Here is a 15430-nt window from a genome sequence, read left to right as displayed (position 1 = left end):
TTTTGTTGGCTTGCACAGTTTGGATAACCCACATCCTGTAGTCTCATTCCTTGTGACTAGACGATTGTGTGGTGTCCTTCTGATGGGTCCGCCATTGATGGGCTGAAACTCCCATAGACCGATCATTTTCCCTGTAGCACTACATGGTGCCCATTAAAAACAATGAGCTGTCCATGTAATGCAAGGATGTGTTTGTCCTCCAGGACGAGAGAGACGTTCACTCTGGTAACACCCCACTCTGATTGATAGAGGGAAGCTCCAATCACAGGACTGCTCAATTAACGCCATATGCCATTACAAGAGCATGTCCAATCCGTGTAATGCATGGCAATACATGCAATACATTCTACCATACCACCCAGGAAAAGAAAGAATTCTGTTGTAATTTTGGGTAGATGCATCCAGTGCACACAGCTGGCATACTTACATGGCAAGGACTGAGAATTCTACTCCTGTACATATGTCAAAAGCCAAACCAAACATTCATAGAGCATTAGAACTATAAAACGGATGCTTCATTGATACTGGATATACTGAAAAAATATATGTGCATACTTACAGATGTGCACTGGTGTTATAGGTAGTAGATCCCTCAGGACAGAAGTAGCCACCAGGACAAAGTTGGGGGATTCCTGTGCGTGACGTGCAGTACGATCCTGCTCTGCAAAAAGATTCGCCGATAGAACCTGGTAAAAAAAAAAAAGTTACTTTCTGATGCCTTAAAGTTTCAAGGTGACATGTTTTAAAGAGGATCAGTGAGCCCTTCTGACATGTGTTTAGTAAATACTTGTGTTTCCAATGAAATAACAATTCTGCAGCATCTTTTCTTAGAACTCTGCAAAGTGCTGTTCCTTGGTTATTCCTCCCGGAAATCTATGAATAAATTAACAACTGGGGGTTACCACAACCGATGTCAACAGTGCATGTCCCTACACAGTCTGACGATGTCCAATCATCGATGACAGTGTATGAACATTCACTATTGACAACGGTTATGGTAACCCCTAGTTGTCAATATATTCAAACATTTCCAGGAGGAATAACAGAGTAAGCTGCACAACGAAGTTCTAAGAAAAGAGGCTCCTTAATTGTTATATTATGGGAAATACAAGAATTTACTGAAAAATACATGACAGGAGAGTTGCCAGGTCCTCTTTAATAAATCTCCTGTGTGGTTTGAAGTACTAGATGGTCCCACTATTACAGCTCACACAGAGGAACACATCTTTCCAAGATCACTGAATGGCAATTCTACTTGTTATTAATACAACCTTCTCTCCTGTATTAAACCAGCTGTTACCGCGTTATAAAACAATGCACGTGCAGCAATATATACAAATGATAATTGCACCAGTGAAATGAAGAATTGAATCCATGCACGAACAGTGAAACAAATCACAGGAAAATACTGTAAATCCTGATCTAATCTTTCCGTGTTCTGAGAAGGAGCCTCAGGATTGTGTCATTACCTCAATGATATGTATAATCTGCAGATAAGAGCCTTGGATATACTAATTAGCTTGTATAATCTGAAAGTGTCTCCACCGAAAATTATACAAGCCTCTTATTCCTATAATAGCTTTATCCTCAGATCACCTTCAATTTTAGTTCATGGACAGTCTCAAACACATATTTAATATGGAGTCACTTAGTGGTCTGGACTTTACAGGGTCCGTATGGAAAAGCAAAACATGGCAGAATCATCGGATGATGAAAAAGGCTTTCTGGGTGGTGTTGTTGGAGAATTCAAGAATTGCTCAATCTCATGTAAATCAAATGTATTTATTATATAATGTAAAGTTTTGCAACTTTTTAATATACTTTGTACTTTAAAGGGGAATTTCCAACTATGACATAAATGTCTGACAGATGCGGGCCCCAGCTCTGTGACTCGCACCTATGTTGAGAACAAGGGACCCCCGACCCGCCTGTGAGGTAGCCATACCGTCAAAGAATGAACTGTGCACGGCTCTGTCCATTCAATCCTATGGGAGTTACAGATTCAACCGAGCAGGCGAAACAGTGGTGTGTGGACCCCTGGTCTCGACATAGGTGCGGGTCCAGTGGTGGAAAAGCATCTATTAGACATTTATGGCAAATCCTGTCAATACCCCTTTATTTCTTTACCATTTTCAAAATCTCTGTTTAATGTTCGTGAGTTCAGATTTACATTCAGAGGGTGTAAACATGTCTTCATCTATTCCTGCTCACACAGCTGATGGTTTGCTACAATGTTCAGCAGAGGCAATCTTCTGTGCATTTAACACAGCAGCAGCACAAATAGTTTGGTAGACGTGGACTTCAAGCCGACAGCTCTTATTTACTCAAAAACATTGAAGCAAATTGCAGCTGTGTCAAAGTAGGACTAGGCTAAGACTCTAAATGTAAGCAAGATTAATTCCATTCTCTAACGGCAGCTTTCAGCCCAGTTGCACACGGCCGAGTGCCACTTGGGCCGTTTTCAAGGCATCCGAGTGGCACCCAATAGTTGTCACGAACCCATTCACTTAAGAGGGTGAATCGGGTCCGTCTCCGATCCAAAGAAAGAGGACATGTACTATCTTTCCATGGATCACGGACGGGACTCGGGCGGCAGGCGGTCGTGTGCATTAGCCCTAAGTCATTACCGTTTAAGTATAGTTTTGTCATAGAGCTCTGTGCATGCCTCTAGTCCAGAAAATTTCCATAATAGTAAAGCTTGCAGACTTTTGGGGGATTTGCACGTCAAGGGCGTTTAAAAGCAAGAAGATGTCAATGTCTTTGCAAAAGCAAAAATGAAAGTTCATGTCATACCGGAGATCCCTGAAAGCTTTACTTCTTCATTGAGGACTCTTTCAAGTGAGATTTTTTACTCTTCAGTCTCACCTTTTTCACTCTTATTTTACTTGAACAAAATGAGCCATTACATTAAAGAACCAAATTATTGATGGAAGAGATATAGAATCGGTCCTGCGGAGTAAAAACTAATGCACAATGAGGCTTTTGACAGTCTGGATACGTGGCTAGACAACATAGGGCATAGATACAAGCAGCGGAGGGTTGGCAGACTGGGCCCGGTTATTCATCTATTACTTTAAAAGCACATTCCGCAGCTGCCTCAGATCTCTCCTATTATCACATAATGAAGGTTTCCCAACACTTACATACCTGTGCGGGAACAACCAGTGATAACAACATTAAAGCGGTTGTCTATATACATACACCTCTGTGACACTGCTATAAAACTTGTCCTATGCAATATGTGCTGTCATGCTTGATGAGCTGTTAATTCCTTAAAGGCTATGAAAACCTTTAGAAGGGATTTATTTTTTATTTTTAATAAACTGGTCAGTCAGGGTGTTTGTTGCAACTTTATAAATAGTTTTTATTAAAAATTAGTTTTGCTTTTTGAGATACAGCTGCTCTGTATCCTGTATCCAGAGCAGCTGTATAGTCCGCTAAATCCTTCTCCAGTCAGGACCGCGGGGTCCTGCGTGTCAGATCCACCTGTCATCTATCACATCTAAGTTCATAACTTACATGTGACAGATTACTGGTGGATCCAGCCTGTCAGGGACACGCAGGATCCGCTGAAACTGGACGCGTCAGGTCCGCGGGACTGATGGATCCAGGTGTTGGCGAAAGATACAGCTGCTCTTAATACAGGATACAGAGCAGCTGTATCTCAAAAAGTAAAACTAATTTTGAATAAAAACTATTTAGAAAATGGCAACAATCACACTGACTGACCTGTTTATTGAAAAAGAAAAAAATCCCTTTCAAACGTGTACATAGCGTTGAGGCTGAACCAAGACTAGCCCGTGCAGACAATTCACATTCATACAAACATTTCTGGACATGACCTATGTTATGCTTTTGTAACCCCGAGGGTAAAAGCGATTTCCACTAATCTTTTACGGCAGTGGACTTTATGATTGTCACCTTGTCATTTTGGTTGGTTCCTTTGGACAGTGGGCGGGGGGGGGGGGGGGAGGGTTGGTTCTGTTCGTCTTGGTAATGTAAACACTTAAATGTAAAATTTTCAATGAAAACCTAAAAAAATAAAGAGTTTGTCTGGTTTGCACAACTCGGGCCCCCACAACCAACACTAATGGGGAAGTTTTGAGTAATTGCTAAGTTGCCAAATAAGGCATTTGCCAAGAGGGGTGGGACGCACAGCCAAATAATCCTTTAATAGACTAGTAAATAGGACTGAAATACGGTTTAAAATGTGCTAGTAGTTGTTTGAGGAGTAATGTTATTATTTTTTTATTTTATATATATATATATATTATTTTTTTTCTATCCCCTCCCCACGCGATATTTTCCGGGTTTTAGGGGGAGACTGTTGACTTTTGGGATAGGGTTTGTACTACATAATACTTTGTTTAATATAATGTTAACTCTGAATATTTTCTTGTTACGTAGTATGAAATATTTAGTTATATAAATTAACAACAATAAAAAATGATATTATAAAGAAACAAAAAGCAGTAAAATATAGTCACTAAAGCACCTAAGAACATCACTAATTGATTGTTTGTGCCAAATGCAATACATGAACTTCAGAAATGTCATAAAACATACGGTTACCTACCAGGTGGGCACTCATAGCCAGGCCTGCAGGGGATACCTATAATGTTGACTTTCAGTGTCACAGCTGGGTTGGGGCAATAATATCCCCCGGGGCAAGACTTACAGTCCTGAACGGATGCAGCACCTGGTTCAGTCCTTAAAGTGCCAGCAGGACAGGCCAATGGGTTACTCATACCTGAGCACCAGTACCCTGGGGGGCATGGATAGTCCTCATACATAACAGTACCTGAAACAGAGAATGCATTCAGCAATAGCAAATGACAAGGACATGTAAGCCGAACATAAGCGAGCAATACATTAATCCTCATGCATGGCACCCGCAAATTCTATTTTTGCCACAGGAAGTTACGTTATAATTTACTGCATTTTCCATACTATAAGTTGTGTTATGTTTGAGCATCAAATAGTAAAGTGGGTTTTCTTCTTTCATTACTTTCATGTTTGCCGTGCACCTTCTGGTCACAATATATGGAATTTAATTAATATCCAGGGAAGGTGGCCATTTTTTTGCCACCAAAACATTGGTTATATCCCTGAACGGAAGGGCAAGAATTACACTGTTGTCCATTTACTAGCTAGTGCCTGGTGTTCTCAGTATCAGTGTCTATATAGTTTCCAACCTGATAATTTGCAGAAATAGCCAGGCGGGCAGGGCAGGCAGTCACCAGCTCTCTCAGCCCCTGCAAGGGCCCGGTAAGTGTGTACAGGGCACTCCTGAGGTTCTGCCGTGTGGTTAGAATTGGTCCGATTTCTTCCACTGCAGTAATATCCAGCTGGGCACAGTACAGGTGCCGGGTTTCCTACATGGAAACAAATCAGTAGCTGTGAATGGTTATCAATGCATCAGATTTCTGAAGAAAAATATAAGATGAATCCGCACGGCACCTTCTTTACACCAGTATCCTTGAGGGCAGGACGCACAATCCTCTCTGTGCCTGCCTCCCGGAGAGCTTCTCACTGTGTTAGCAGGGCATGGGTTGGGCAACACAGTGCCTTCCTGGCAATAAAAACCTGGAAAAGGGAATCATGAGGAACAAAATATAAGATGTTGGCATGAGGGGTTGTTAAATCCTACCAATTTTACTGTAATCAGCCCAAAAAACTCAAAGAATTGGAATCTAGAATCTGGAAGAACGGTTGGAATCGAGTCTGTCCACAACACAGATCTGGAAAACGGTGCAGAATGGAAACACAAAAGTATATTGTTATAAGTATAAAGTTGCAGAACTTTTCTTTATACAATAATTCAACTTTATTTCTAAAACCGGAAAACCTTTTTAATGCCACTGATAAGAACTTGTAGATTTGTGAGCACTACAGAAGACATATATTATATTGCTGCATTGCATTACGGTTTATTGTCAGAGATATTAGTATCTGAGACAACTGGCTTGATTTCTAGGCAAATAAGAGCAGATGTAAATCATATAGGTTTCCATACAGCCTTGTACCGTGAGTATGAGGACAACTCGTATTAACTCATTATGTGCCACAGGTAATTGTACGTTTCTGCTTTAAAAGCCTGTGTATGAGCAGCAGACGATGAGCCTTTCATCCGAGACATAGGAATAAAATATTCATGAATAGTTTCTGCTGCTAGGACTTGTGTTGAGTACTTATTGTGATGAACAATACACTTAGTGAGGGCTGCAGGTCAATTAGACCCGATGCTTTCACCAATTAACAGTTTATTCTACAGCCTCGTGTTGGCTTTTATATGATAAGGATGATCCGATGATCTGAGTAGGTCAAAACTACTGTCCAAAAACTCTCAATAAAAATAGTATAAATAATGAAGCCTTGAAACAGTTCTATGATGTACCGACAAGTTAAAGATACTACAAATGTAAATAATAAAATACTAAAAGCTGCCATAATACCCGCGTCTACTAGATCCTGGTCATAGGCCTCAGATCAGACCAATATCTCCCTGGGAGGAAGCCTGCTGCAGAAGAAATATTTCCTCATTTAGAGATCTGGTTAGACCGATCTATCATAGCCAAGATGGAGGAGATTAGGTCAAGACCGACACTTCTGTTTTCTGTGCAGAATTTCAAGACGGTTTCAAATTTTCTCACAAATTTCTGGGTTCGGAGTCCCATTGTATTAATCGGCTATGCTAATTTTAATTGAAAGTGATTGTACATATTTCTATTGTGCATTACTCACCTGGCGGGCAGATTCCAGCACACATCTGTCCCCAGTTACATTCAGTCGGTGAGCTTCGGCTGAAGTTCTGGACATAAGGTGTGTATTCTGTACTGCCGGATAGGCAGAAGTGACCAGCTGCACAAGGCCCCTGCAGCTTACCTCCCCTGTGCAGAAAGTGCATCAAAAGTAAGGGAATGTTCACATGCAGCAAATTTGTTGCAGAAATTTCTGAAATGTAAAATCTGGTCCTTGTGCATTGATTTCTGCAAACCCAATTCAGTTGAATGGAACAATTTCAGACATTTCTGTAACAAATCTCTTGCCTATCAAAGAAGGAATGTGCATTACATGTCCATTATATGGCTCTTACCTGCAGTAATGTCCTGGGGGGCAAGGTAGACATTCACCCTTCTCTCTCAGACCACTCGTTTCCAGTGACGTATAGGTCCCATTAGGACAAGGTAAAGGAAAAAGTGTCCCTGATAAATGTAATGTTAGTTAAGCGGGTAACATGTCCAATATATATGGCTGCAGACAAGACCAATGGGACAATACATACCTGCAGTACAATAAGAATGTGGTGGGCACGGGTGTGGGTGACCAGCCACTGCCTCCTGGCAGTAGAAACCTGGCTGGCAAGGGATGCAGGAATGAGACCCGGTATTTGGCTGGTACAGTCCAGTAGGGCAGGGTAGGGGATGTGAAGATCCAGCAGTACAGAAATGACCCTGAACAAAATGACAAGACAAAAATATTTGTCCAAATTCATGTAAATAAAAAAATTAGCAATTTTCTAATCTGTGCTACAATCTCTCACCATTTTCAATAACTCTGCTTGCAGTCGATTATTTATATCCACAAAATTAAAAAAAAAACTCTTGACGTAGCCAGTTTGTTAGAAAGCAAATATTATGTCAGATAAATACAGGAACAGCACAAGTATGTTTCCTGTCCTGAACTCCAACTTTTTAGTTCTTACCTACTATACTTTGTAACAAAATCTCAGCTGTGTGAGCAGGTCATATCTTTTTCATAGTTGATTATTAGTCGGAGATGCATTTTCTTTAGTTCTCTCAGATACTTCTTATACAACGTAATAAGACACAACAGGCCTCATGCACACGAACTTATTTTTGTCCTCCCGTAGATACTGGCGTAAATACGGGTCCTTGGTCACATGTATTCGACCCGTATTCCCCCAGTATTTACGGACCCGTGCCCGTAAATACGGGTCCGGTGTCACCAGTATTTCACCCGTATTTACGGACCCGTTTTCTCTGCACTAATCGGCAGCCCCTTCTCTCTATCAGTTTTGAATAGAGAGAAGGGGCAGCCCTTTCGGGCAGAGTTTCCGCAGCGATAGTAAGTAAAATAAGTAAAGTAAAAGAAGTACATACATACCCCGGCCGTTGCCTTGGTGACGCGTCCCTCTTTCGACATCCAGTCCGACCTCCCTGGATGACGCGGCAGTCCATGTGACCGCTGCAGCCTGTGATTGGCCTGTGATTGGCTGCAGCGGTCACATGGGATGAAACGTCATCCCGGGAGGCCGTATTGGAGGAAGAAGCAGGTAAGTTAACTTTTAATACTGTTAACTCCAGCGGTAGTCACTGTCCCGAAAGAAAGAATTACTGCCGATCAGTTAACTCTTTCAGCATCCTGGACAGTGACTATCTCCTGACATTGCCTAGCAATGCTCCCGTAATTACAGGTGCACACACGTAGCCACCCGTAATTATGGGAGCCCCATAGACTTCTATGGGCCTGCCCATGCCGCAATTACGGCCTGAAATAGGACATGTTCCATATTTTTCAACGGCACGGGCACCTTCCCGTAAGCAAACAGGAAGGCACCCGTCACCAATAGAAGTCTATGGGCCCGTAATTACGGCCCGTGATTATGGGCGTTTTTACGTTCATGTGCGTGAGGCCTAACCAAGTTATCTCAATGAAAATGCAAACACAAGTCCAATGCTTTATTATAATACACACAAAGTACTTTTATCATTTTGGTTATAATTGCACTACAATGATCCTATAATCTACAAAAACCCATAAAAAAGCCCGGGAATGTTGTTCATTCCCATTCGGATTTTCACAGCTGATTTGACCCTTTTTAATGTAAAAGGGGGAAAATCCACATATAACGTAAGCACATTCTGCCGCAGAATACGCAACGTGTGGAGGTAAAATAATAATCTAGCACTCCTGGGGACTCATAATAACTCGCGTGCAGTGCAAATACAAAAAAGTGGCTCCTGATATGATCCCGGATACGCAAAGTGACAAGTAGGGAACATTTCCAGAAAGCAAAGAACGGTTCAACACTCCGGGGATGTACTTGAAGATGCACTTATTTAATTTTTATGTCAATCATTCCATTAGATTACATTATAGTCACTCCCTCCCCTTCTAAAATAGCAGAAAACAGAGAGCAGCAAATTTGGATCGGCTGTAAAAAAACAAGAATGAATGTGCCCCAATTACAGTATATCCAACTAGTAGACAGTGCAAATGTTGTCACCCCTGTGAACCTACAGTACATGTGTCTTCCCTGCATATATTGGCTAATCTATGGATAAGTGAAAAGACAATGTAACTGAAGAGGATTCCACGCAGAATCTTTGATAAATATTTGATTAATTCCATATAAATAACATTAACACTTTGTATTTTAAATATTCATTTTTTTAACATCATCTGATGTTTGGAGTGGTTTGTAAAAATTTATTTTGTGACTTCATCTGAAAATCAAAGAGACCGAGCGTTCTCAGTTCGTGTCAGAAAGTCATTGTGTCACCGGTTTGTGTTCCTTTGGTGATCGACTGGATAAACGCAGGGCAAATAATAACATAAATAATACTTTACAGGAACCTGAGCAGAGGCGGCTGCAGACCTCAGACCTGCGTGTCACGTCTACACAGAACTGGGACTGATGACTTGAGCTTCCGGTAACAGATATTGGAGTTATTCCTAGTTTCTATCTATGCTACAAGATCTCAAGATCTCTGCTTGCAGTCATTCAATATGAACTCACATTGTTTACCAGGTTATAAAATTCTGTCCACGGTCATGTAATGTACACACAGCTCTAATACACACACTGTAACGAGCCATGCACCTGGGTGTCCATCACACGACCAGGGCAGAACTTTATCCCCTGGAAGTTAATAGTAATAGTTTCCTATTAAATGACAGCAAGGAAATATCTTTAAAAAAGAAAAAACAAATGAGGCATTGATACAAAACGTATATTACAAAACTGTACAGCATTTCTTTATACAAAGAGTAACCTTTATTTGCTACAATCGGAATATCCTTTAAATACACAAATGGTTGAGCAACTCCGTACTATTCCATATTGTGTTGTGGGAGGGAGGGAGGCTTCCAAAACACAACTTTATTTTCTTGTGTGTCAGGGAGGGACTTGGATAAATATAAACTCTGCAATTATAGATAGGACAGAGGTATATAAATGAGAACAAATACATACTAGTAATAACCACAATGTACTGCAAATAATAGGTCATGTAGGGGAGAAGTACATAGTCAGCAACCGGGGATTAAAAGAAGAGTACGTCCTGTCCTATAGAATAAAGAGGGTTTTACACTGGGCGATTATCGGGCAGACAAGCGTTCATAGAAAGCTCGTTGCAGATAATTGCCCAGATGAACTGATCGTATCGTTTTAAAAAAGTAAACTAATATCTTTATCGGCAGCACATCTTGGTGTGTAAACAGGGAGACGCGCTACCGACATGATAATAATGTATGGGGACGATCGATCCGAGTAACGACTGCTCATCCCCATCCATAGCTCCGTGTGACAGGAGCAAACGAGCGCCGATCAACAAGCTGTCTCGATGATCGGCGCTCGCTGCATCAGCCAAAATCGACACTATAGACACATTAGAGGGGTTTTCCCATCACATATTTTATGGCATATCAATAGGATCTTTCATAAATGTCTAAATAATTTCACAGATGGCAAAAAGGAAGAGGCTGCAACCTGAAACTCAGGAGACACCGGGTTGACCTCTTTATAATCAATAGGCCGACATAGTATTTGCTGTTTGAAGCCAAATGGGAGTAGTTAGACCCCCACCAACCAGACACTGATATGCCATGCATGTATGAGCAGGCCTTCAGGATTATGCATTGTTTGTACGCCTTCTGCACTACTAGTGGTGTAGCTATAGGTAAGGTCCCATGCACACGACCGTAAAAAACCTCAGTTTCCACTTTCATTGAACGCTGACACCTTTCCGTAGCACTACGGATGGGTGTCCGTGCTGTGGAAATGTTTCGGGAATTATGGAACATGTCCGTTCTTTTGCATTTTGCGGGCCGTGCTCCCATACTTTGTATGTGATCACGGCCCGAAAATGCGGCTGTCAGTCGGCGGCCGGCCGTGCCCGCAATCGCGGGCCGTGATTGCGGGCACGGTCGTGTGCATGGGGCCTTAGAGAGATGTTGCTTCTCCTGAACGATTATGCCGGGAGGTCTCCAAAGTGCATACACTTTCCAATATTTATATCCTATAATAAAGTCATTGTAAAGAGCAGCGTGTGACCCTTAAGTGGAGGCCCAGTTAAATATTTTTTGTCATAGCTCAGGAAGCGCAGTGTAAAAAGAGTTCTTGAATAGGTCATAAGACTTTTAGAATGGTTTCCATTACCTTTGGGCACAGGAAAGCAGTAGGGCTGGTAGAGGTGAAATTTCCTGGGCAGAAGAATCCAGCTGAGCACAAGCCTGTGGGTGAACTCAGACCAACGCTGGCACAAAAATACCCAGTATAGCATGGCACACAGTTGTCCATGGAAGAGCCACCTGGGAGAGAGTACCATTGTGTTAGTTTCTTCATAGGGATACAGTCCCTCAACTGTCTATCCAGGCATAGCGAAGAACCACCCTAACCTTTAAGACAAACCATCACCAGGACACAAGGAAACTTAAAGGGGAGTTCCAGTCATAAGAAATTGATGACCTATCCTCAGGATAGTTCATCAATATCTCATCGGTCGGGGTTCAACTCCCGACCTTCCAGCCGATCAGCTGTTATGTAGGGGCTGCAGTGAATGGGAAAAGGTTACAATACTGTGAAACACCCTTCAAAACAGCTGATCAGCGGGGTAGCCGGGAGTCAGACCCGGACATTGATGGCCTATCATGAGGAAAGGCCATTAAACTCTTAGAACTAGAGAATCCCTTTAAAGTAATGATTCTAGAAATGTAACAACCTATCATATCCAAGCGTTTATTCCAAATGTGAAAATTAAGATATCATTTTTTTTCTTACAAATTCTTATAAATGACCCCAGCTGAATGCTCATATTTTCACTAGCTCTAGGATGTCACAGGATCTTGCAGATTGGTATAATAAAATAGTTGTAGCCAGTCTACTTGAAGTAAACTTTAGACCTTATTCACACGACAGGGTCCGAGTGTCGGCCGTTTTGGGCTTTTTTTCCCGGCCGTTTTGCATCCATTCAGATTCCGTTCCGCGCCGTGTTGCCAATTTTAACTGCCGATTTTGACCCGTTTTGCATCCGTTTTTATCCCTGACCGTTTCAAAATCGGATAAATTTCATTTGTAAATTTTATGCCACACACTGCCCTCTGTAGATATTGCCACAGCCCCCCTGTAGGTAGTGCCACACAGACCCCCTTGTAGGTAGTGCCACACAGACACCCTTGTAGCTAGTGCCACACAGCCCACTGTAGGTAATGCCACACAGCCCTCCTGTAAGCAACAACCCCCCTTGTAGGTAGTGCCACACAGACCCCATTGTAGGTAGTGCCACACAGACCCCCTTGTAGGTAGTGCCACACAGCCCCCTGTAGGAAATGCCACACAGTCCTCCTGTAAGCAATGCCACACAGCCCCCCTTGTAGGTAGTGCCACACAGACCCCCTGTAGGTAGTGCCACACAGCCCCCCTGTAGGTAGTGCCACACAGCCCCCCTGTAGGTAGTGCCACACAGCCCCCCTGTAGGTAGTGCCACACAGCCCCCCTGTAGGTAGTGCCACACAGCCCCCCTGTAGGTAGTGCCACACAGCCCCCCTGTAGGTAGTGCCACACAGCCCCCCTGTAGGTAGTGCCACACAGCCCTCCTGTAGGTAGTGCCACACAGCCCCCTGTAGGTAGTGCCACACAGCCCCCTGTAGGTAATGCCACACAGCCCCCTGTAGGTAATGCCACACAGCACCCTGTAGGTAATGCCACACAGCCCCCTGTAGGTAATGCTACACAGCCCCCCCTGTAGGTAGTGCTACACAGCCCCCTTGTACATAGTCACCCCCCTCCCCCATAGATGGCACCCCCCCCTACTTTCCTGTAGGGGAAGGCTCCAGGAGAAGTCCCTCACTTCACTGTCCATATATGGACAGTGAAGTGAGGGACTTCTCCTGGATCGGAATCCCCAGCCACAGCTGTGGGGATTCCACTTCAGAAGTCCCTGACTTCACGGTGTCCATATATGGACAGTGAAGGAAGGGACTTCTCCTGGAGCGGAATCCCCGGCCACATCGCCGTGGATTCCGCTTCAGAAGTCTGTGACGTCATTGTGCATATGACGTCACTGTGTCCATATATGGACACAATGAAGTCACGGACTACTCCTGGAGCGGAATCCCCAATCCCCGGCCACAGCGTTGCCGAAGGTGTGGCCTGGGATTCGGGATTCCGCTCCTACATGGAGCAAAAAAATACCCTCCTCCTCCTCCTCCTCACATGCACTTCGCACTGTGGGGAGAAGGAGGAGAGAGCGAGCGACGGAGGACACGGCCGTCACTTAGAGCACATTCAAGTGATGGCCGTGTATTACCCGGCCTCATAGACTTTTATGGGAGCCGGGCGAACGGCCGAAAATAGGCCATGTCCCATTTTTTGACGGCCGGGTGTCCCGGGCCGTCAAAAAATCGGTCGTGTGAATAGCCCCATTAGGGGTTTGTTGTTCCTACTGCGGCCGTGTAACGGCGGTTTTATGAACGGCCGGGAAACCCTGTTGTGTGAATAAGGTCTTAAATGAAGGGTCCAGGAAGGAGTACATACCGGTTGTATTTTTTAAAGTGCCGGCAGGGCAGGGTTTAGGAAAAAGCGTTCCTTCAGGGCAGTAATGTCCGAGGGGACAAGGGCCATTGAGTGGAAAGCGGGAAGTCCTCTGAGGAATATTGTCGGCAGCTTCTCCTTCACAGTAATAGCCAGGAGAACATAGACCTATACAGAGAGGGGGAAAATGCTGAAATATAAGAATTAATGCCGCAGTATAAAATCAGATATTAGCAGATAAAGAGGTTCATAGTGAGTTATACTATAATAATGCAGGTCTATACAATGGTGTACTGAAATGAATGCAAAGCTTTCACTATAAATCCCTTACAACAGCCCTGAAAGGAGACGTTAACCTAATGGTGCGTGTCATTATGAATCGAATCCATTCATATAAGCGAAAGCTGTTGTGGATTTATCTACAGACAACATAGCTGGAGAAGAATGACTGCAGATCTGAAGATCAGTTTTCTCACTGGCTACTACTGTAAACCTGCGCTGGGACTTCACACCAACTTATGTCAATAGCTCAGTCAGATATGTTTGTACAGTGAATATTCTATTCAGAATTTCAATGGCACACACGCCGAGGTGACTTATTTAATAAGAGATGTGTGCTTGGATTAATCTTTTCCACTTATCTTTGTGACTGAATTAACCAGACAACTAAGGGTTAAAATGTCGTTTTACATTAAATGAACACAAGGAATAAAAAGAACACCAAAAATAGTGTCATGCACTGCCCCCTAGGCCTTGTACCAGGCATTACACTGTGTATCAGTTTTTCCCAGAAAGTTCCTTTAAAATTCTGCTAGCAAGATGTCAAGTAAATTTCTCAGTGAATGTAAAGTTTACGATTATTCCTCATTTATACTAATCACGTCATGGATTATCAGGGGCATTATGTCATTTTGGCAACTGTTGTGAGCATAAATCCAGGTGACAGACCTATGAGCATTGGGTCACAATATGCCAAAAGCTTGATGATGTGAAAAGATATTTGTCTTGCAAAACCACTGGAATTAGCAGCACTGACCCCAGCCTATGATGAATGAATTAGACTTATCTACACAAAAGGCTGTGTAGTGTGATCTCCCAACACTGGGCTGTGGCATAACAGGACCTGAGAGATCGACTGTCAATCAGACTGCAGCCCCACCTACCTTTACATGCATTGTAAATATAAGGGATAACACAGCAGTGGTCTGGAGATATATATATTTATTATTTTTTTCATTTTAATACATTTTGACTTCCTGGACCACCCCTTTAAGAAGTTGCCTGGGAATTATAAATGGCATAAGCGAAATTTGAGATGCTTATGGTGTATTGTGCGCTCAGACATCTACAACGACTATTCGGTCCCAGTGATGAGTACGGTACAGCCCAAGGAACTGCCCAAAAATCAACATGAACAGCAATATTGTTCGTTCCCATGCATTCCCCACAGAAAGATTTCAGTAGAATACTTTACCATCAGGCTCGGAGTTAGCCTCTCCACGGCAGTATCTCCCCGCTGGGCACCTCTTACATGAAGCAAGCGTCAGTGCCCCTTCTATAGGATTAAAAGTGCCAGCCGGACATGGAATTGGTACTGATGTCAGGGCTGGGCAGTAATGACCTAAAAAAAAAAAGATGAAACATTGAATGTGT

The 15430-nt window shown here is 43.0% G+C and overlaps 1 protein-coding gene across 5 annotated transcripts in view; it reads right to left on the bottom strand.

Annotated features, from left to right (window-relative positions):
• LOC142661742 (uncharacterized) overlaps positions 1 to 15430 on the bottom strand; it is a 191053-nt gene that overhangs the window by 48193 nt on the left and 127430 nt on the right. For 4 of the 5 annotated variants that reach the window (XM_075839265.1, XM_075839264.1, XM_075839262.1 and 1 more), the window contains 10 exons: positions 15252 to 15398; positions 13781 to 13945; positions 11405 to 11556; positions 7286 to 7454; positions 7097 to 7205; positions 6745 to 6890; positions 5461 to 5586; positions 5196 to 5375; positions 4577 to 4801; positions 560 to 686 (listed from right to left, as the gene is read on the bottom strand). In XM_075839265.1, the coding sequence (XP_075695380.1) occupies positions 560 to 686; positions 4577 to 4801; positions 5196 to 5375; positions 5461 to 5586; positions 6745 to 6890; positions 7097 to 7205; positions 7286 to 7454; positions 11405 to 11556; positions 13781 to 13945; positions 15252 to 15398 (1546 nt within the window). The remainder of the gene's footprint in view (positions 1 to 559; positions 687 to 4576; positions 4802 to 5195; positions 5376 to 5460; positions 5587 to 6744; positions 6891 to 7096; positions 7206 to 7285; positions 7455 to 11404; positions 11557 to 13780; positions 13946 to 15251; positions 15399 to 15430) is intronic. The other variant, XM_075839263.1, reaches the window with a different exon arrangement.

The sequence above is a fragment of the Rhinoderma darwinii genome, chromosome 10 (assembly GCF_050947455.1).
Source record: "Rhinoderma darwinii isolate aRhiDar2 chromosome 10, aRhiDar2.hap1, whole genome shotgun sequence".
Taxonomy (NCBI): domain Eukaryota; kingdom Metazoa; phylum Chordata; class Amphibia; order Anura; family Rhinodermatidae; genus Rhinoderma; species Rhinoderma darwinii.
Note: the sequence above shows the minus strand (reverse complement) of the source record. Positions and strands in the feature narration are given on the sequence as shown.